The 19,580-nt window shown below is 51.1% G+C and overlaps 6 protein-coding genes and 1 non-coding gene across 7 annotated transcripts; 4 read left to right on the top strand and 3 right to left on the bottom strand.

The window, feature by feature from the left end:
* Window positions 1-73: 73 nt before the first annotated feature.
* On the bottom strand, window positions 74-1,995 carry BDW70DRAFT_135750 (putative tRNA-specific adenosine-34 deaminase subunit Tad3). Its single transcript, XM_073736743.1, has 3 exons — window positions 1,788-1,995; window positions 1,687-1,738; window positions 74-1,631 (listed from the first exon to the last, which is right to left on the bottom strand). Exons 1-3 carry the CDS (start codon window positions 1,885-1,887, stop codon window positions 251-253), a joined length of 1,533 nt encoding a protein of 510 aa, XP_073596266.1. The 5' UTR covers window positions 1,888-1,995; the 3' UTR covers window positions 74-250.
* A 459-nt stretch (window positions 1,996-2,454) lies between these two features.
* On the bottom strand, window positions 2,455-3,860 carry phoB (regulatory cyclin phoB). Its single transcript, XM_073744102.1, has one exon. It carries the CDS (start codon window positions 3,695-3,697, stop codon window positions 2,525-2,527), a length of 1,173 nt encoding a protein of 390 aa, XP_073596267.1. The 5' UTR covers window positions 3,698-3,860; the 3' UTR covers window positions 2,455-2,524.
* Window positions 3,861-4,588: 728 nt separating this feature from the next.
* On the top strand, window positions 4,589-8,132 carry BDW70DRAFT_135752 (armadillo repeat protein). Its single transcript, XM_073736744.1, has 3 exons — window positions 4,589-5,228; window positions 5,281-6,974; window positions 7,027-8,132. The coding sequence occupies exons 1-3, from the start codon at window positions 4,934-4,936 to the stop codon at window positions 8,017-8,019; spliced, it is 2,982 nt and encodes a 993-aa protein (XP_073596268.1). The 5' UTR covers window positions 4,589-4,933; the 3' UTR covers window positions 8,020-8,132.
* A 201-nt stretch (window positions 8,133-8,333) lies between these two features.
* On the top strand, window positions 8,334-11,613 carry BDW70DRAFT_167975 (Fructosamine kinase-domain-containing protein; the record flags this gene model as incomplete). Its single annotated transcript, XM_073742347.1, has 5 exons — window positions 8,334-9,271; window positions 9,642-9,908; window positions 10,075-10,216; window positions 10,274-10,601; window positions 10,648-11,613. The coding sequence occupies 5 exons, from the start codon at window positions 8,334-8,336 to the stop codon at window positions 11,058-11,060; spliced, it is 2,088 nt and encodes a 695-aa protein (XP_073596269.1). The 3' UTR covers window positions 11,061-11,613.
* Window positions 11,614-12,102: 489 nt separating this feature from the next.
* On the bottom strand, window positions 12,103-13,388 carry BDW70DRAFT_135754 (uncharacterized protein). Its single transcript, XM_073736745.1, has one exon. It carries the CDS (start codon window positions 12,522-12,524, stop codon window positions 12,231-12,233), a length of 294 nt encoding a protein of 97 aa, XP_073596270.1. The 5' UTR covers window positions 12,525-13,388; the 3' UTR covers window positions 12,103-12,230.
* Window positions 13,389-13,435: 47 nt separating this feature from the next.
* BDW70DRAFT_135755 lies at window positions 13,436-15,251 on the top strand. Its single transcript, XM_073736746.1, has one exon. The coding sequence runs from the start codon at window positions 13,460-13,462 to the stop codon at window positions 15,089-15,091; it is 1,632 nt and encodes a 543-aa protein (XP_073596271.1). The 5' UTR covers window positions 13,436-13,459; the 3' UTR covers window positions 15,092-15,251.
* Window positions 15,252-17,200: 1,949 nt separating this feature from the next.
* On the top strand, window positions 17,201-17,271 carry BDW70DRAFT_t97. Its single transcript has one exon. It is a non-coding gene; the product is annotated as a tRNA-Gly (tRNA).
* Window positions 17,272-19,580: the final 2,309 nt, after the last annotated feature.

Genomic DNA, 19,580 nt, shown 5'->3' on the forward strand with positions numbered 1-19,580 from the left:
ACTGGCCTTCATTCTTCATTTCATCTCATAAAATGTGGCTACTATTCACAGTAGCAGGGACATAAAGTCTTCGTAATCGCCACTGTTCCTTGGATTTCGCCTAATGGCTTAATTAACTCTAAGATCTATGTAGATATGTTGCGGCTCGGTAATATATACACTCATACCCTATACTTTACTCCTCACTCCGAAATGCCCCAGTAGAAGAAAACAGCTGCCCACAAAAAGTAAGGAAATAGAGTAACCGGAATCATGCATAAAACGCAAGCCCCTCTTCAGCCAGCGTTACAGCACCCTTCTCCACAGACTCCTCGACAAACTCAAACCCTAACGCACGCCAATTCAGCTCCTTCCGCCAGTGGAGCCCGTAATAAAGTCTGCTTGGCTTCTGGCTCTGGGTATCCTCATTATCTCGCGGAACCTCTCCGGCGCTCGTGCGCACGTCGGTATTTTCAACGGAAACAGGTCCAACGACAGGGACAGGTTCAGAAGCGAGACCACCCGTGACCATCCTCCCGCGCTGGGGGTATACCACCGCCCTGAATCGAGAGAGGAGAAGACCCATACAGCAACAGAGACACGGCTCGTGGGTTAGGTACACATCTAAGTCTGTACAGAGGTATCCGCCCTGGGAGCGAGGGCGTATGCGGGGGCCTGGTCCCGTATCTGTGGCTGACGAGGCGGGCACAGCCTGGGACTCGTGAGGTCCTGTTTTTTGGTATTTCTCCGGAACTGGGGAGATATCTGTTGCTTCAAAGACGGACTCGGGCTCGGGCTGCGGCTCTGGCGCCGTGAGGTCTGATTGTGAGACGAAATATGATTCGAGGGGGCTCAAAGACGGTTTATCGTTCTCTGCATTTCGATCACCGGTGCGTCGCTTGTAGGCGATTATCTCTGCTGCTCGCATAAGCGCGTGGAGGTCTGGGCCGCCTTCTAGGTCTGCGTTATATGTTGCCGTGGCTGGATTTGGTCCTGGTCCTGTATGTCGTTCAGCTGTTGACGGAGCCCCTGCTTCACGACGTGAATACCTCGCATCGCCGGCAACAGCGACAATTGCTTCCGGCCATCGCGACTCGATATCGCCGTCGGCATCTAGGATCCTCGAAACGATATCCGGGTCAACAACCACGGCGCCGACGCCCCGCCCTCGACCACACTGCTCTGCCTCCTCAGCGACCTTTCGTGCAACTGCCAAATACCGACCCGCATCTGGCTGGATAAACTCGCGAGTCCGGCTTAGAACCTGGGCAGGCGGGGAAACCGTTAGCCGCGCAGCCGCAGGATTATACACGACGGGCCACAGATCCTTCGACCATTTCTCCGCCTGCGCCGTGCTGAGTGGTGGGAGCGTGGGCACTCGAATTGTGTGCAGTTTGATCTTGACCTGGTCTGTAGGATCCGAAGATTGCGCGTCAGGGTCTGTAGGTGGAGGAACGTAAGGTGCGAGTAATTCTTGTAAATGAGCGACGTCGGGAAGAGGTGGCGAGATGAGGACGAATATCGTCTGTGGTGAGGGGTTATCCTTCAAGAGAATTGGGTGCAGGGGTTTGGGAAGATTATTGTGTTTTGCGAATCGGCGGAGATGGTTCATGGGTCGAGAGGCATCGCGAGGATAGGCCGCATCGAGAACTCTATGCGTACACTCGTCAGCGTCGAAATATTCTGCAAAGCTGGGAGATAACCTACTTGACGACCTTTGCGGCGCTTTTCACGTTCACGCCCGCAACGTAAGCGTCGTCTTGAGGTCGTTAGACGGGTCACGAGATCCAGGGGTGGTGTATTCCTACCATACTCCTCAACCGGTTGAGTTTCTTGCACCGTTCTAATGGGTCTCACCTCCCCGACAAGAGGCCGTACGCTCCGAAGAACCTCTTGAACATCCATCATGCTGTGGCTGGCAGGAAGAAATCTTTCGGGGTGGCGGGCGCACTCAGCCGACAAATGAATGGCGGGAAGGTACGGGATGAGCGTTTATTGTGACCGCTAACTTTCTATCAAGACATTTGGAGTTGCGCATTGAATGGCGCCGACTCTTCTGAATAGCTGCGAGAGAATGAAGAATATCCCGCGGCAACCCTGTATCAATACCCTAAGACCTAAGCCCTATGTATGGATTATATCTTGCCTGAGGCATAAATTACTTTAAAGAGACAGCGCCTCTAATATTGAATGGGTACATTTGGCATAAGAACTCTTGCATCCAGCAATGGTATAATGGCGCCGAGCTCGAATCGGATAAGCAAACAAGAATTTCAAAAAAACCCCCCCGAACTACCTGAACGCCTTAATGAAATAATACAAGACCCGAGGGATATAGAAGCAAGAGATGAAGGCAAAGATGCAAAACTCGCGCAGAGAGAATACAGAACCCCAATGGTAAACTGACCACGCCGTTCTTCCACCGCGCGAGGGTCTGATGCATGCAAGTCAACTCCATGCACTTTGCTGCAAGTGCTATACCCAGCTCTTCTAACGCCTGACAGAATGGTCCAGACAAAAAGGAAATGTGGCGCTGGCTGCAAGTTCATACACCAGACTGGATTTCGTACCCATCGCACCGTTCCGCCAAGCTCTGGTAGTAGTCGTTGAGTACCTCTGGTTGGGGGACAATGCGCCATTCGACGCGAAAGAGGAACTCGAGTTCGAGTAGAGCCAATTCCGCCATACTGATTCCTCCTACCCGGGCATAGGTCTTGTTGGTCCAGAAACTATCGCTGAGCCCTTTGGATGCGACAGTAGCGCTGGTAATCAAGAAACGATGGATTGTCAAACTGGAAACAGTGAAGGTAGGGTATAGCGCGCAAAGTCGGTCGATATAGTACACCATACTTAGAAGAATCGGCGGCGAAAGAGTAGCGTGTGTCGTTAGTCGTTGCAGGTAATCATGTACAGATATACGAGGGGGAGTGCGTGAGTGAAAACGAGTCAGCCGGCCCTGATTCAGGGGTATTTTATCGTTGTAGCGGATAAGCTCCATCAGCATGCTGGAAATGAGGACAACCAGATCCCTGGGATCGGCGAACTCATAACGAACCGGGAGATACTTGACAGCAGGGTTCGCCGGGCGCAGTCTTTTTGATTGGGATCCTTCAAGACTCAGACTGCCCGGTCCAGCGGGCTCAACACCGCGAGTAGAATCGCTCTGGCTGTTACGCTTGTTGGACCCCGCCGTAGTAGTCGGTGCCGGCATTGGGGGGGCCTGCGTGTTTTGAGGAGCAGCAAAAGCCGGAGGAACCGTGGGGGCAGGGCCGGGAACGGAGGACGTATTAGCAGTAGGCTGGTTGGGTGTCTCGGAGAGGGCGGCGTTAGGACCGGGACCAGCAGCAAAAGATGCTGCTGCGGACACGGAAGTACTAATTCCGCCCCCAAGGGAGGTCTGCCCGGCGGACATACGACCGCAAGCAGGATCCCCTGAGGGCCTGCTGGGTGGAGACGAAACAGAATGCCTCTTCAGAGCTGAGCGGAGCTCTTCAACGGCCACACGGGAGGAACGGGGAGTGAAAGAACTACCGGGCACAACAGAGCGGTCAGCGGAAGAGTCATACTGCTGGGCTTGGTAGGCGAGGACAGCCGACGTCGATGACAGGCGGCGCGAAAACGAGGTCGAACATGGAGAGTGAGGAGGATGAAGTTGGGTGGCTGCGGGCGAGGAGGGAGCAGGGCGAAGGGCGGAGGGCGAAGGCGAAGAAACTAACATCTCCGCCCAGCAGATTCACCACGTGGGCGCACGACTGAACGAGGTTCTTCGAAACTGGCGGACGCTGTGAAACCCAAGACCGGTACTATTGCGCTTAGTGTCGTGCACAGACACATTCTGTAAGCCCCTACTCGAAAATGTGAAAAGAGTAGGAGAAATAATAATGATCCTGACGATGGATCTGAGAAGAGAGGATGTGGGAAGCCAAAGGACAAAGACAAAATGAAGTCAGTCCACGCTGGAGACCACTAATGGACTGAATCAAAGTATGAGTACAGTAAGATACGGTAATGTCCTTGTCACAATTCCTTCATTAGGCCAATGAAGCTTGTTTCTCAGCCGATAACGGAGATCGGTACCGATATATTACGTGTCTAATACGATGTGACGCCCGGCCAGGGAAGTCCGTCATATTGGGGACGATGCGCTATATTCGACAAATCAACGACCGGCAATGTCGGGACTCAACTCCATCTGTGTTGCAACCAAGGAACCTGGCACAGAATTGACACCCTACCCCAGGACGCTTCCGATGGCCAAGCTGTCAGCTGGTACTGACCAATATTGATCAAATCTCAATGGTGACCCATTTGCGACCTGATGGTCAGAGCTTCGACCTTCGACCTTCGACGAGCCACGTCTCCCTGAGTCTCAACCGGCAGGGTGATATCGCTGGGGTGGTTCTCGAGCGGTCGAACTGCTCGAGCGCTGAGTAAAACTGCACTGCAGCTGCAAGCACATACATAAGGCTGAGTCACGTGACATTTAGCATATTGAGCTCATGTGATAATCACATGATGAGCTTCCGAAAGCGGTCAAGCGACAACCGCGGGATTGCCAAGCCTGCCCTTCATCTCTGACGCTCGATCTGCTCAGAATGAACTGGTCATTTTCAGTGCAGCTGGCTACTATCTTCTCTCGATTTCGCAGTTTGGCGTTTTGTATATGATAGACATGCTTGTCTTTCAATGAGTCCCTCTACTCGTTAATCCTACTGGCTCGTTCTGTCGGTCACTCCAATTGTACTTTGTAAGCTCCGACCTCGAGTCCGGAGTCGCAGTACTGCCGTTGACGACACTCACTCCGCACCTGGCTCGGCATCATCCCCCCACGCCTCATCCCCATCACCACACTTACTGCTCTTGGTCTAAAATCGCCCTTGGAGTTCATACGATAACCTGACAATCCTGGTTTTGACCCCTTTCGGGTTCTTCCGGCAGGTCGTGATTCCGGACAATGACTCGCGCCGAGGCGCCGCCCATCTTCCTCCAGCTACAAAATGCGGATTCCTTGCCATCACAAGCTGCTGCTCTGAGAGCCCTGAAGAATGAGATAATTGGTCATGATCAAAGGAAAGAGGCCTGGGTACGATTGGGGCTCATTCCCATACTTTCCAACGTGCTTGCGTCTCGGGCGCTCGACAAGAGCGAGCTCAATAACGGCTCCAAGCAGCCCGAGTTGCCTGGCTCTAGAGAAGAGGCGGACGATGCTTGCTTACAGGCAATAATTCTTGTTGGGAGCTTAGCGCAAGGTACTTATCAGTTTTCTAATCACTCGGCACGCAATCACTAACGTCGCATCAGGAGGCACACCTTTCCTATCGCCGATCCTATCGAGCAACATACTTCCGATACTCCTCTCCATTCTATCATCCAACTGTCCTTCTTCCTTCGTTCTTCCTATTCTCCGGGTTTTGAATAGTGTGGCGGATAGATTGCCTCTACAAAGCCAGCAACAATGGCCCAGAGATACTCGCTTGGCGGACATTCTTTTCTCAACGGAGCACATTGGCTGCTTGACCCGCATCCTTGGTCAGGATTACAGCAGCCACAGTTCGCTGACCGCGATTGAACTGGCTGCAGGTCTTATTGGGAAGCTGTGCACAGAGGAAAACCACAAGGCTGTTCTGGCTGAAAGTGGTGTTTTGGACGCTCTGGCGGTCAAAGTCGCATCGTTTATAGTTGCGCAGGGATTCGTTTTCCCCGGCGCAGAGAGCCACCTAGAAGATGCAGGTGCTCTGGGGTCACTGCCACCTCCTGCGCCCCGCGGGGCTAAGCTTGCGCCCATTCTACGTGCTGTGACGGTCATCGTTGAGCATTCCAAGTGGCGAGCGGAGCATTTTCTCTCTTCTCCAGGGATAGTTACTGTGTTTCCACGGCAAATACCAGGCTTTTCCCCATCGGATATCAAGAAGGGCCCTTGGGGCTCCACTTATTTCTCAGGCTCCGCGGTGCCACGGCACCTTGGAGGGACGCCTCTAGAGTATCTTCTTCCGTCTATTCCTTTGTCACAGTTGAAGCCCTCTGCTAGCTCATCCAATTTTCCACCTCTAGGTCAGTATGGGCAGCATCGCCGACAGAGCCATTCATTTCCTACCCCGCTGTCCAGTTTCGAACCGCCCACGGCTGAGGATGATGAGAATCCGGTTGTCCCCTGGCTGCTATACCTCGTCCGTGCTGAGAGCGGCATGACTCGTCTCATGGCAGCCCGCTTTGTGACGGTATTATGCCGCCTGGGACTAACAAAAAAGCACAGAATCTCCATGCTCTGCTATCTATTGATCCCGATTCTGCTTCGTATGCTCGATAAGGACTACGAAGCCTCTGACGACGGTGTCCAATACGGTGGACTTATTTCTTCCTCGCAGCGCATTAAGGAGGAAGCTCCTGGCGTGCTGGCCACCTTACTAGTTGATGATCGAGAACTGCAGAAACATGCGGTTGAGGGGGATGCAATCAAGCGACTATCCCAGCTTCTCAAAGAAACGTATAATCCAATTCATGAGCCAGCTCGAACAATGTGGCACGCTGAAGGCCAACCGAAGGTTGAGGACCAGGACTCGCAGCCGGCGGAGTGTCGATTAGGACCTCCCGGATACTCACCCCTCCGTTACCATATCTTGAGATATCGGGAGAATATATTGAAAGCCTTGGCTGCACTGGTGCCTTTCAAGGACGAGTATCGCAAGGCAGTATGCGAGCACGGTGTTGTCCCATATATCATTGATTCGCTCAAACCATTCCCAGACCAAATATCGGCAGAGTCCTCCAATCCAGGCAACACTGCTGCTGACGGCAACCCAACGCCGACTCTTCTGGCAGCCTGTGGTGCAGCCCGTATGCTCACTCGCTCCGTTAGCGCTTTACGAACGAGCTTGATTGACGCCGGCGTCTCAACCCCGCTTTTCGCTTTGATTCGACATCCGGATATCGAGGTGCAAATTGCCGCGACCTCAGTAATCTGCAATCTCGCTCTAGATTTCAGTCCTATGAAAGAGGTACATTCTGCTCGGCCCATGTAACCTGAGGCTGCTAACGTATGTCCTATAGGCAATTATATCGGCCGAAGTTCTTCCCATTCTGTGTGAGCATGCACACTCATCGAATACCAAACTTCGGATTGAATCATTATGGGCGCTAAAGCACGTCGCCTATAACTCGGCAAATGACGTCAAAATCAAGATCATCGAGGGCCTGGGGCCGGAATGGATTAAACAAGTTATCACTCAAGATCCGACAAGTGTTCTCGCGAAGCGTGGGCTTGAGGACGACACAGACAGTAGCACTCCAGGGGGGATGAGCCGGGCCAATTCGGCTGGCGAACGGGTAGACTTGCTGAATCCAATGGATGAATTCCGGGAGAGGGATGAGGACATGAAAATGACCGATCCTGTGCCATCATCCAAAGTCAGTCTAGATATGTTCTTTCCAGACGCCACTAGACGACGTAAGCTCGCTTTGCATGGTGATCTTGACCAAACCACACAAGCCCGTCAAGATGACATTGCGGCGCAAGAGCAAACCTTTGATCTTCTACGAAATATAATATGTGGGCCTGGTGCGTCGGAAATGATTGACTACCTCTTCAAGGAACTCGGCCAGAATTTACTGCTGGATACCTTGGCCGATAAACTGCGGCCAAGGTCTATCCAGCTGCCTCTTCGGCGAGAGTCCCCAAACCATCGCGCGCTTCAGGTTCCCACCGAGATTCTGGTCGCAGTAACGTTCGTTATCATCCACCTTGCAGCAAGCCTTCCATGGCACCGGCAGCTCATAGTCTCGCACCGTGATCTCATCCGTTACTTGATGGGCTACTTTAACCACAGCCACCGAGACGTCCGTGCCAATTGCGTGTGGGTGGTAATTAACCTCACGTATGAGGATGATGTCCACGATCGAGAGGGTTGCCGGAAACGCGCACTCGAGCTACGTTCAATTGGGGTACTAGATCGACTGGCTAGCCTTGAACATGACCCGGACCTCGACGTTCGCGAGCGAACGAAGACGGCACTGCACTTGGTGAACTCGTTGACTCACTCTTAGCGTTGTTTGTAAATTAGCCCATTCCTTGTCTCTGCCTGGTTGGTGCCGGGTCTGATGCTGGAAATGAACCACTTATGGTGTACAAAATATCTTGGACTCCATCACTGTGCTCGTAATTGATATACTTTCAAGCCATAGCTTTCCTACTGGCACTATTCAGCAGGCCACAATCATAGAAATCCCTTATCGATAAGAAATTAAAGATAACGTCATAGGACCACACCATCATTCAGGTACCCCGAGTCGTTAGTTCTCCTTATCCATCTCACACAGTCGAAATTTATGCTACTACGACCAAATCAGATACTATCATAATGACCGAAGTACCACCCTCAATTCTCCGTGCCCTATCCATCCCCAACCCCTCCAAAGCTACACTCAGCACAGCCGGCCTAGGCTCCGGCTTCACCAGCACATGCGTAATCAGAGCGACCGTCCCAGGCACAGACGGCCAGGATGAAGAGCGCAAGTACTTCGTCAAGACTTCTGCCGACGGTGAAGCCGCGAAGGAGATGTTTTTAGGCGAATACGAGTCCCTGAACGCCATCTCGTCCGCCGTGCCGGGTTTCTGTCCCCGCGCCATAGCTTGGGGCCCTCTTGAAGAGGACGGCAAGCCTGGAAAGAGCTACTTCCTTGCGACTGAGTTCCTCGATCTCCGAGCTGCTGGTCGTGGTGGTCCATCTCTTGCCCAGAGGCTGGGAAAGCTCCATTCGACGCCCGCCCCGATTGACCCGAAGACGGGGAAGCGGCTGTTTGGGTTCCCCGTGCCGACGTTTTGCGGGGATACGAAACAGCCGAATCGATTGTGTGAGTCGTGGGCGGAATTCTATACAAATGAGCGGCTCTTGACGATCTTGGCGACGTCCGAAAAGCGAAATGGAAAGGATTCTGGCTTGAGGAACTTAGTTGAGAAGACAGCAGACATTGTTGTCCCGGCGCTTTTGGGGGATGGACATCTTGGGTACGATAGGTCTGGAAAGGGGCAGGGGATTACTCCTGTTGTTGTCCATGGGGATCTCTGGAGTGGGAATGCCAGCCGCGGCCGCATTGTAGGGAGTGGGCGGAAGGAGGACGAGGTGGTTGGTGATGTGGTCTACGACCCGTCGGCTTGTTATGCGCACAGTGAGTATGAGTTGGGGATCATGAAGATGTTTGGGGGTTTTGGGTCGGCTTTCTTCAATGAGTATCATAAGATCGTGCCGAAGACAGAGCCGGTTGAGGAGTATGAGGATCGGGTCAGGCTGTATGAACTGTAGGTTGCCTTGACCTCCCACTTGCTTCCAGTCTAACATCTATAGGTTTCACCATCTTAATCATCATGCGATCTTTGGGTCTGGATATCGATCTGGTGCTGTATCAATCATGGAGAGGCTGCTCAAGAAGTACGGCTGAGCGAAGTATATAGTTTCACTGAGTCTATGATGATCTTATTCCACCATCGCCTATTCATCATTTACTTGAATTAGGCAATATAAGTTACATCTTTTCAAGTTTTCAATACCCATCTCATCCATTCTCGCTCACTTATTACTAGTATAGCCGGCTCGGAAAAACATTCCACCATCACGTGGCAGCAGCAGCTTCATTTCAGATCGCAATCCCGCAGTCCGCAAAACATCAAGCGGAACCTTTCTGGAGGTAATTTTCAAACCCGGTTCCAGAATGGCTCCTGAACAGAAGCGAGACTCGAGGACTGCTCCCGGCTCCGACGTGGCTCTGCCCGATCCTCCGCCAATTCACCCGTCCTTCATCCAGGTAGCAAAGCCGTATATCTTCGAGCAGACAATCCAGAAATGCTTGGCCGCAATGGGCGTCAATCCTCTGCGCGAGGAGTCTCTACGTCTGCAGGGTGTGACCTGGATTGATAATGTTCGTCGGGCGCTGAATCTGTATGCGGATCACTCAATTAACTGTGAAAGTTGCTTGCTAACGAGATAGGCCGATTCGGACATTCAATACTGCAGTAGTATATTATCACAAGTTCCGGTTGATACACCACGACACGGACTACAATAATATGGTAAGGCTTCTGACATTCGCGTTTTGTTGACTGAGTCTAACGGTTAAGGACGCTGCCGCGGCTGCCCTGTTCATGGCCTGCAAGATCGAGGACACGCTCAAAAAGTCGCGTGAGATTCTATGCGCGGCGTATAATCTCAAGCTACCGCAATCGGAACACATTTCCTCAGATAGTCAGGTATGGTGCTTGTGCCGATGATGCCTTGCAACTGAATGCTAACATCGAGTCTAATAGATACTCGACGAACCCGCCCGAGGCATTATCGGTCTCGAGAGACTCATGCTCGAAAGTTCCGGTTTCGATTTTCGAACGCGGCATCCACAAAAAACTCTCATAAAGCTTGCAAGACAGTATGGACTTACACCTCAATCGGAAGTCTCGAACGTAGCCTACCGCATCTCGCAAGACCTCTATCGCACCTTTGCGCCGCTCAAACAGACGACATCTACGATGGCTTTCAGCTGCCTGGAGCTCGCCGGACGCTTACTGGAGCAACGAATCAAGGAGGTTGAGCTTGGGACAGACTACGCGAGGTGGAGAACAAGCCGGGAGGAGGTTATGGGTATGTCGAAGCCACAAGGAAGCCATCAGAGGACTAATAGATCTAGAAACTCTACTTGACCTCCTCGAGCTATATACACACAACCGCAGTGCTACGACCGTCGGCCCTCATTTTCCCGCTGACCGCTTCCTAACCGTACGCATTCCATTGAACAAAGAGGCAGAAGAACAGAATCTCCCGCGGTACACCAACTCGATCAATGAAGACAAACTTACAAAGGACTCGCACAAGGGACCAACAACCAACGGCTCAAAGACGGGAAAAGGAGCACCGACGACTGAGGCTCTTCATCACCCTCTCATTCCAGTCACTGCCAACGGAGAGCGCCCAAAGCCAGGAGAAAAAGGCCGGGACGCAGCAGTGCGGTTTATTGTCGATTCTGAATATGCGGGTGCTGAAAAGACTCAGGTCGCTGAATACTTCAAGGTTGAGATGGAAGAGTACGAGGTCGAGGAATGAAGCGTGGCGCTGACATACTCCACATCACGTCATTTCCTGCTGAGGAGACAGATTGTCTTCCTGGACGCAGAATGAGGCTGTGCACGATCTTGTGTAGTTGCGCTCGTGAGGCAGAGACAGCCCAGCTACTGTATGCCACCGCGTCCACTACAGCAAGATAAATTCGCACGTTTCGCAAGAGACTGCATTGTCGAACGGTTTGCCTGCATTCTGTCTGCATCGACCTCAACAGCCTCGCCTCTCTTTGAGATAAAGTCATTGCTACAGTCACACAGGGTCCCGTCGAGGAAAACACTCCTGCTTACGGGCGACCACCGCTGTAACCGGGCGGAAGCGACTACATAATCTAGTCCTGGCTTTCGTTCCGCTTTATCCTTACCGTTGAGGATACGGCATTCTTCTGAGGGGTTTCCTCTCTGGTTCCAAACCACATACATCAATTCGTCGACTTGTCAGTGCTTAGCTCCATGTGCTTAAGCTCCATATGAGGAGGGAGGAAGAAGGAACGGGGAGAGCAACTGCTGTGCGGTATATAAACAATCTACTTAACCAGAAAGAAAAGATACCGTTATATAGAGATTTCTTTTTTTTTTGTTCTAGATACAAGGTTCAGCATTTGTGTGCCATTTATGGGGCTGGCGTTTGGGACTCTTCCATCCGTGCGTCCCCTTAACTGCGTCCTTGAGAGTTCGGACAAGCATGATCAAGATCGTGCCCATTGAACCCGGGTAGTAACCCGGGTATTTTGTATGCCAAGATGATATAGGGCAGGGTTAAACTCCAGCAGGATGAGTTCCTAATGCTAGATAATGGTTGGCAATTCCCCTTCTCACTTAACTACTGTAATGTACCATTCTGGAAAGGGTATTTGCCGTAAAGAGCCAGAGATCGTCGATGTATCAAGAAGCCCGGTGAAGAAGGCACAGAGAAAGAAGGCTCTTCAGTACTACTTTGTTTATAGACATCACGAAGCAGAGACTGCTCAATCGTCTGCCGACGGGAAACTACGCCAATCCACAGCCCAATTCCCCCCTGGCCGACTGGAGCTACAAAGTCCAGTCTCGTAAACCCCCCAAATATCCCACCCAGGCAAAGCCATTCTTCTGCCTTGCCCTTGTAAGAACGAAGCCAATTCAGCGCCAAATTGTCTGAGCTCCCAGTCCCTGGGCATCATCCGGTAATTGATATTACTAGAGAGACCTTCTTGACGAATTGAGGATGTGTGTCTTTATGGATTCTCCAATTGACCATAGCTCCTGGGCTGATTACTGCTTCGTCCACGGCGAGTCCTTGTTGGGAAACGCAGACATTCTCGGAGCCGTACGGATCCTTGCGAGACTGAAAGTGCACTTTAGCTCGATAGTCGGGTATTTGAGGCCGGGGAGCTGAGGAAACGCTTTGTAGTTGTTGACTTCGTCGATGGCTCCATTTTTGAGACTGGTCGTGTTTGCGGGAAGACAGCATTGAAGTCCTGTCAAGCTTGATGCTGACTATCCCAACGTACAAAGCTGAGATGGTCTTTTGGGCTGGTTCTGAAAGAAAATCTGGAAATGAAGGACTGGCCCTTCACCCCGACGACAACGGACTCACAGGGTCAGGGTGTTTGTGAGAAGACCTGGAGCGAGATTAGGAGCAGCATTGGCTGCCGTCTGATTACGACCTGTTTCTGTACAGATCTGTATTGTCTGTAATTTTACAGCAGATCCTAGACTGCGCGGGCAAGGTTGCCAGCGCCTGCTGATACTTGTTCCGTTCTGCCGTCTTCCATCGATATCGAGAATGAAAGCTCTAAAGTACAGACGACAAAGCGGTATTTCCTGTTGCAGAATATCCAAAAGACATGCCGGATAATTGGCAATTGTGAACCCAAGCCAGATCCACCAGTCCCGACTGCCTAAGAGACATCGCCGGCTGCCTGTAGGCGTTTCCGTTTGGGCAAGTGGGAAGATAGTCACGAGACCATGCCTTCAACAGTGAACAACTTCACTATAGGTATAGGTTTCTTCTAAGCATATCCAGTCATCCTTATCGGCGAAGTGCTTATCGTGCTTGTCGTGCTTGTCGTGCAGCAATTGAGACCGCGCTCCTGTCAATGATTGCGGTCGTCCTATTTGGACGATGGGGCTGGGCCTGATTAACTACGGGCTTGTCCCCATATCCAACGAGGATTGCCTGGGATGAGACAGTAAGAGGTGTACTGTACCTGGGCACCCGTGATCTCCCACGATGGTATGTACCCTGCAGAGAACATGCTGCATTACACAACTTATGCACAGTGTACTGCAGTATTTCTGGGAGGTGCAAGGGAATTTGGCAGCTAAGCCTAACTGAGCCTAGTGGCTGGATACCAGTGAGCCAGATCAATGACGTCACATCCTCTCACATGCAACCATCCAAAGATGGTCAAGATGGTCGACCGTCACTGCCTCTCGAGAGTAGCTGAAAAAATAATGCCATCTCTCTCCAGCAAGCTTCCTCCATATAGTGGGCCATATCGGGTTGGTGCCATTGACATCGAGGCCCCATGCGACGGACGCCTCGTCCACGCCGCCATCCACCTGGCAGACGGCCAGGCCGCCTTTCAGCTCGACACCGTCCTCTTCACACTCTATTACCCAGCCGCCCCAGACGCCGTCACCACCAAATCTCGACATCCATGGCTGATAGAGCCCGTTCGACTGCGCGGTGAGGGATTCGCGCGCTTCGTCAACGCCTCGAATTGGCTCGTCGATCGCGTGTTCGCTTTCATGCTCTGGGCCCTCGCCGGCAGCGTGCGCATCCCGGCCGACGTTGACATCCCGTTGCGGGACCCGAGTACTGCCGATAAACTGGGCGAGTCTCAGACTGACGGTCATCATCGGTATCCGGTTATCGTTTTCAGCCATGGTGTGGCGGCATCACGGACGGATTACACACAGCTATGTGGCGAGCTCGCGTCGCGAGGGTATGTGGTAGCCGCTCTTGAGCATCGTGACGGCAGTGGACCCGGCAGCGTAGTCCGTCGCGGCGGCGGGCGCAAAGGGACAGTCGTAGCGTTGGATGGCAGTCCGACGGGACAGGGCCACGGTCAGGCACGCCCAGGCGCCCGCCGCCTACGCAGCGTACTGCACTTTGCAGCGAAACACCTGCATCACGACCCGCCGCTTGATGAGGCAGAGCTGCAGCGCGCGCAGCTTTCCTTTCGACAGGCCGAGATGGAGGAGGTGGTGCGGGTGCTGCGCATGCTCAACGCAGGCGACGGGCAGACTGTATTCCGCCACAATGCGCGCCGCGAGGGCATCCATCTTGCAGGCTGGAAGGGGAGGCTGGACATTGAGCGTGTGATACTAGTTGGCCACTCATACGGGGCGACGGGCGTGCTACAAGCATGCCGTCCCACTGCAGATTTGAGTCAGGCCCTGCCTATCCCGCTCGCGGGTTGCATCGCTCTCGATCCAGGGAAAGCGAGCGGGCCGCTCAACGATGACATTGGCGTGCCACTCCTGGTCATCCACTCGCACAGCTGGAGCCGCAAGTTCAGTTTGTTCATGGGCCGGCCGCACTTTGAAGTCGTGCGTGACCTCGTGCGGACCTGTCTACAGCGAACCGGTGCAGCATGGTTCATGACGAGTCTCGGCACAAGCCACGCTAGCTGCACAGATGCGCCGGTCCTCCAGCCACTGCTACTTAACTGGGCAACAGGTGCGGCGGTAGATGCGCACGAGGGCGTTTTATTATACGTGCGCCGGATACAAGAGTTCATCGAATTTGTCAACACCGGAAAGCGCGAGGGACTCTTAGATCAGCAGGAGACGCACGCGTCTTATGATGAAGGGATGCTTGTGCCATGGACGAAGGTTTACGGGCCACGCCACTGGACTAGAGACTGGCAGATCCATGTGGCGCCGGCAGTTGAGATTGAGAGTAATGTAGACAAGGTGAAGAGGAAACTGGAGACGCCGGACGAGGGCGCGAATGAGTCGAGCGAGGGCCTGGAATCGGGTGAGACCCTTGTCGGGTGTGGTGGTCAGGTCGATACTCGGAGTTCATGAGTTGTGGTGAGCTGAAGGAGGAGGGAATAAATAGGTACCTACACCCTTGTACGTATTGTATTAATTAGCTTGACTTAGTGCAGCTCCAGCTTTGGTACGCTCGGGGACTTTGTTAAGCTAGACTCTTTTCTTTGTATATAGTTTGAAAGCTTCCTCAAAATACCCAAAATAGAGCTGTAAGGCCGAGACCGCCTGGAGATCCCTACTGGTAGTAGCCAAATCTACCAGTTTCAATAGCACCATCTTAACCTTACCATACTGCAGCACTAAACCCAGGGACCCTTCGTAGACATACCTGGACGCGATGAGGGCTTTATAGGTCACGTGCTATTTTTGTCCTAATAAGGAGCAGCAGCAGGCTGTATTTTCCTACTACACATATCATAGGCGGCACTTCTGATGTCTAACTCATCGCATTATTTAAGTTAAGCTAGAATTAGGGAAGATACAGAACAGTAGAAAGATCAGATCCAAGAGTAACACCGAGGTGCCCACTCGCTGCCCTGAACTACTTCTTTAGCCTCTTGCATGTTTATTCCCGAAATATGGAGGAAAGCTTTCCCGAATATCTTCGGTATACTTAATATAGTGGAGCTCTGATTGGTGTGAGGACCGGGACTAATGAGGATGATGTGAGCCGCATTGCGCGCTCCGTAGTGTGAGGGAGCGCGTTTCATTCCCACGAGGTCGGTGAAGCAGTCCATGCACCATATCGGACTTGGGAGTGCTAATGTTGAAATAGAGCCGATATCTGCTGCCATATCTGCTTTTGCCATAATAGTGTGGTAGTGCTAGTGGAGGAGGGAGGTTGATTCCATAGACGGGAGAACAGATACTGTAAGGCGTGGAGGTCCATTTGTACTGCATGTTTAGACTTGCAGTGCATTGAGGAAGAGGTTCATTAGCTACTATTTATATACGTCTATGATATGGCTAGTTATATTGCTTTTGTCTTATTTCCATCCCTTTTCTCCCTCATGACGTAGGAGGGTGATTAAAGGGTACGAGGGCTGAGGACCTTAGGAGGTACCTAGAGCCCGGATGGGCCGTCTTCTCAGAGCATTTTTAGCCCGGGGCATTGGCTGGAACCCATTACCTGTGCGATAGATTAGAGCTGGGCAGGCTCGGTCAGCCTCGAGATTTCAACCTTGGGAGTGAATGGCGCACTTCACAGCACCATCACCCATGCAGTGATGATACCTTTTTCCAAAAGTATCTGTGAAACGTCCAAAAAGCAAAATTTATTAACTGCCAAAACTTTAAGAGTTCAATATTGTCACCAGTATCAACAAGTCTGATGACGTGGCTTGGACGAGTTTGTCTCTGTAAAGCGCGACACTCATATGGCTGGGACATGGGACCTCTATTGCGCCGTAAATTTGACTTTAGTTTCTAGGCAGCTAAGGCATTTTTAGCTGGACAATGACTATGGCTAACCCGTATTTGAGCTGCATCAGAGTATGGCCGCCAAGCAAACTCTTTGCTCATTCGCACCCGGCCCATGTAGGTCATGTTCCAACTAAATATATAACAGCTCAGCGGATGACCGATATGGCCAAATATGTCCAGACACCCAATAGACTGGGTTATCCCCCATCTAGCATGCAAACGAGATGCTCAACGGCCATTTCAGACCTGGAGTACTCAATGTGGCCTTCGCCTGGTTGTGCACGCGCATCATGAAGGTCATCCGGTGCTAGACCAACTAGCCGGCGGAGTGGTGAGGGAAAAAGACAATCCCTAAATGACACTAAATGGCATATAAACGACATATAAATGGCGAAATACGGCAAATAGATGGCACACAGGTGGAGAGAAGAAAGGAAGGAGGGAACAGGAGGGGAATGAGACGAGATTTTATAGCATGTGCCGGAGCAGATTTCGTCGAATTACCAATCAATAGACATCATTACAATTCGCTTACCAAGCCGGTAAGTGCATCCGAGCCTACTGAACGTGTCCGGTGTTCCTGCTGTAGTCCGGGTGTCGTAAGGCGAAGTGTAAGGTTGAAGTATAATTTTAAGGCGAGACGGAAAAAATGTGAATAAAGGTTATTAATAGTTTTATTTTGCTTATAGTATAAATAAAAAATGCACTTTTCAACAAGTAGCATCATTGGTCTAGTGGTAGAATTCATCGTTGCCATCGATGAGGCCCGTGTTCGATTCACGGATGATGCAGCATTATTTTCCCCTTTTTTTAAAAAGTCCACCTGATTCAGCAATTCTGTGGGAACTTAGTGCTACCTGAGCCCAACATACAGTACAGTACAGGACGACTCTGCTAAGCACACAATTTAGCCTGTGGCTTGAAAGTTTAGAGAAAGAATATCGGGAAGGCTACACGCTCGAGTGTTCTTTGCCACCGAGAATCTCGTCTCTCAAGCTTTAGCTCTGTACGGCCAAAGTTAGAGCCGCAAGTATTACATACGAGCAGAGCAGGCTAGACACCCATTCAATTCGGTCATAGTCAGATTTTCGCCAGGAGGAAGTTAAATCTCCTTCCAGAGGCTTTCAAGTAGGTCAAGGTCATATCTAATAGCTCGCTCAGCTGACTCCGTTGTATTGAGTTCTACACATGAGTTAGTATGGACTGCAAACGCATCTAGCATCGCCTGTTTATTTACCATAGCTAGCAGTTTTGATAGGACGGTTGACGAGACGGCAGATCAAGATCAAACATGATTATAAGCTAGTATCCTGTCCAACTCAGAGCATTGAACTGAGGCCTGCGAGCCCGATGTCCATTGTACTATCTACATAAGTGGACCGCCATGTCTTCAATACCACTGATTGCTGCACGATAAACCCAGCCTTCAGGACGTTCTCTTGCCCTCCACAGTCAGGAGACCAAATTAGGGACGGGATCTACATGATAGGGTGAAACCAGTCATGAAGCGATTCGATCCCTTTTTTACGAACGAAATCCTCGGCAACAAAACAGATTGCCTTCTTGGGCTGTTGACAAGCAGAACATTGGTATGATCGACAAATGCTGGAACCTGGGATCAAAACATATCTGATCTTTCAGCCGTCTCGCCTGTGTTGTTGGATCCCGGATTCCAGTGAGAGCGTGCTTAGGGCTGGTATAAGGTTGTCCTGGTATGTACCGAAGAAGTGACAGGTTCCACTTGATAATCGGATATGATGAGTAACGTGTATTGATATGATATCGTACGGAAGCTCAAGTTTAAATGTACATAGACGAACTGTAAAAATATTTCTTTTGCTTATCCGAAGCCACTTGCCTCCTGTACTAATGTACTTCCAAACTAGAACCAAGACAGCTCTGGTCCTGAGTGACATATTCTACGTGGAGACTTTTTAACCCCTCTGTAATGAAAGGAGCATTGGATATCTTAGCCCTATATAAGTTCATGAAGCGTCTTGCTGTAGGTCTCCTAGGGGATAGGACCCTGGGACTCGCCTCACAGGACCACTCTGAATACTCGACAGAGCGAACTCCTGCTGGTGAGCTTGAGAAAACGCTTTTAAGAAGGCCACACTGATTTACATTACTACTGTGGAATCCCCAGCGCACTTTACTTCCTACGAGTTTCATTATGATTTTATAGGACAGGAGCGGCCAACGCCCAGAGGCTGTAGAGACGAAATAAACCAAAGGCATATCGATGGAAATAATGGTATAATGCACATGATTGGTCAGGCGCAGTCGTAAGGCGCCGGCTCCCATTACATTCCAGAACAAGTGGTTGGCATTTCTCGCCTGCAATCGTACATCTGGCAGCTCAAAGAAATAAAAGAATTCTGAAGCCAGAAGAGGCCTTTCTTATCTATAGCCCTTAACCCATTGGTTCCTAACTTGATCTGCCAGTCAGGTGGGTAAGGTGAATCCTTCAACTATCCCCTAATTGCATTTCTCTGAAAATAATATGTGAAAATAAACCCCTACATTCTGAAGCGAAGACAAGACAGGGAAGCTATTGTGCTTCTAGCTAATTAAGATACTGCTTCTCGATTGCAAAACTACAGCCCATGTCGGAATCTGAAACTGTCGTGACTAGCTTGCTATCACTTGTGAGTATCTGTGTTCCTTGTTGTTTGCAATCAAGCCCTACAAATGCGGCCATAGCACATTGGTTCGTCTTGGACAGCGTGCCGAGTATCATCAAGGAAAGGCCTGATCCTGATTCAAGGCTTATACTTCACAGCCTATAGATGCATATGTACCAAATTGGAGATGCTCAAGCCCTCCTAACGTGATTCGCGGGTTACATTTCGTAGATCAGGGCTTATCAGAGGTGCCAATATCCATGTTTTCTGTAAGTCACAATAGCTGAAGAGTTATAATAGCGTCCCCTATCTCTAAGAGGGGCTTGCTCCGCTTCGAACTCAGAAACACTTGATTGAAACTGGATAGGTAACAAGCATCGTCATGAAAGTAGCCAGGGTATTTTCCCGCCTCATCTCCTGACTCGTCCACTGGCAATGCTCGCTTCATCTCGGATTCAAGCCCGTCTAGAAAGTTC

Source organism: Aspergillus foveolatus (genome assembly GCF_047715535.1).
Source record: "Aspergillus foveolatus strain CBS 279.81 unplaced genomic scaffold BDW70scaffold_22, whole genome shotgun sequence".
Lineage (NCBI taxonomy): Eukaryota > Fungi > Ascomycota > Eurotiomycetes > Eurotiales > Aspergillaceae > Aspergillus > Aspergillus foveolatus.

What these genes read in the sequence shown, in the direction of transcription:
- phoB (XM_073744102.1), bottom strand. Translation starts at nt 3,697, where the DNA reads ATGTTAGTTTCTTCGCCTTCGCCCTCCGCCCTTCGCCCTGCTCCCTCC.
- BDW70DRAFT_135750 (XM_073736743.1), bottom strand. Translation starts at nt 1,887, where the DNA reads ATGATGGATGTTCAAGAGGTTCTTCGGAGCGTACGGCCTCTTGTCGGG. An exon ending in TCAACCGGTTGAGGAGTATG is followed by an intron (nt 1,739 to 1,787) that starts GTAGGAATACAC and finishes AACGACCTCAAG; the next exon opens with ACGACGCTTACGTTGCGGGC. An exon ending in AGCGCCGCAAAGGTCGTCAA is followed by an intron (nt 1,632 to 1,686) that starts GTAGGTTATCTC and finishes GTGTACGCATAG; the next exon opens with AGTTCTCGATGCGGCCTATC.
- BDW70DRAFT_135752 (XM_073736744.1), top strand. Translation starts at nt 4,934, where the DNA reads ATGACTCGCGCCGAGGCGCCGCCCATCTTCCTCCAGCTACAAAATGCG. An exon ending in TGTTGGGAGCTTAGCGCAAG is followed by an intron (nt 5,229 to 5,280) that starts GTACTTATCAGT and finishes ACGTCGCATCAG; the next exon opens with GAGGCACACCTTTCCTATCG. An exon ending in ATTTCAGTCCTATGAAAGAG is followed by an intron (nt 6,975 to 7,026) that starts GTACATTCTGCT and finishes TATGTCCTATAG; the next exon opens with GCAATTATATCGGCCGAAGT.
- BDW70DRAFT_135755 (XM_073736746.1), top strand. Translation starts at nt 13,460, where the DNA reads ATGGTCAAGATGGTCGACCGTCACTGCCTCTCGAGAGTAGCTGAAAAA.
- BDW70DRAFT_135754 (XM_073736745.1), bottom strand. Translation starts at nt 12,524, where the DNA reads ATGCTGTCTTCCCGCAAACACGACCAGTCTCAAAAATGGAGCCATCGA.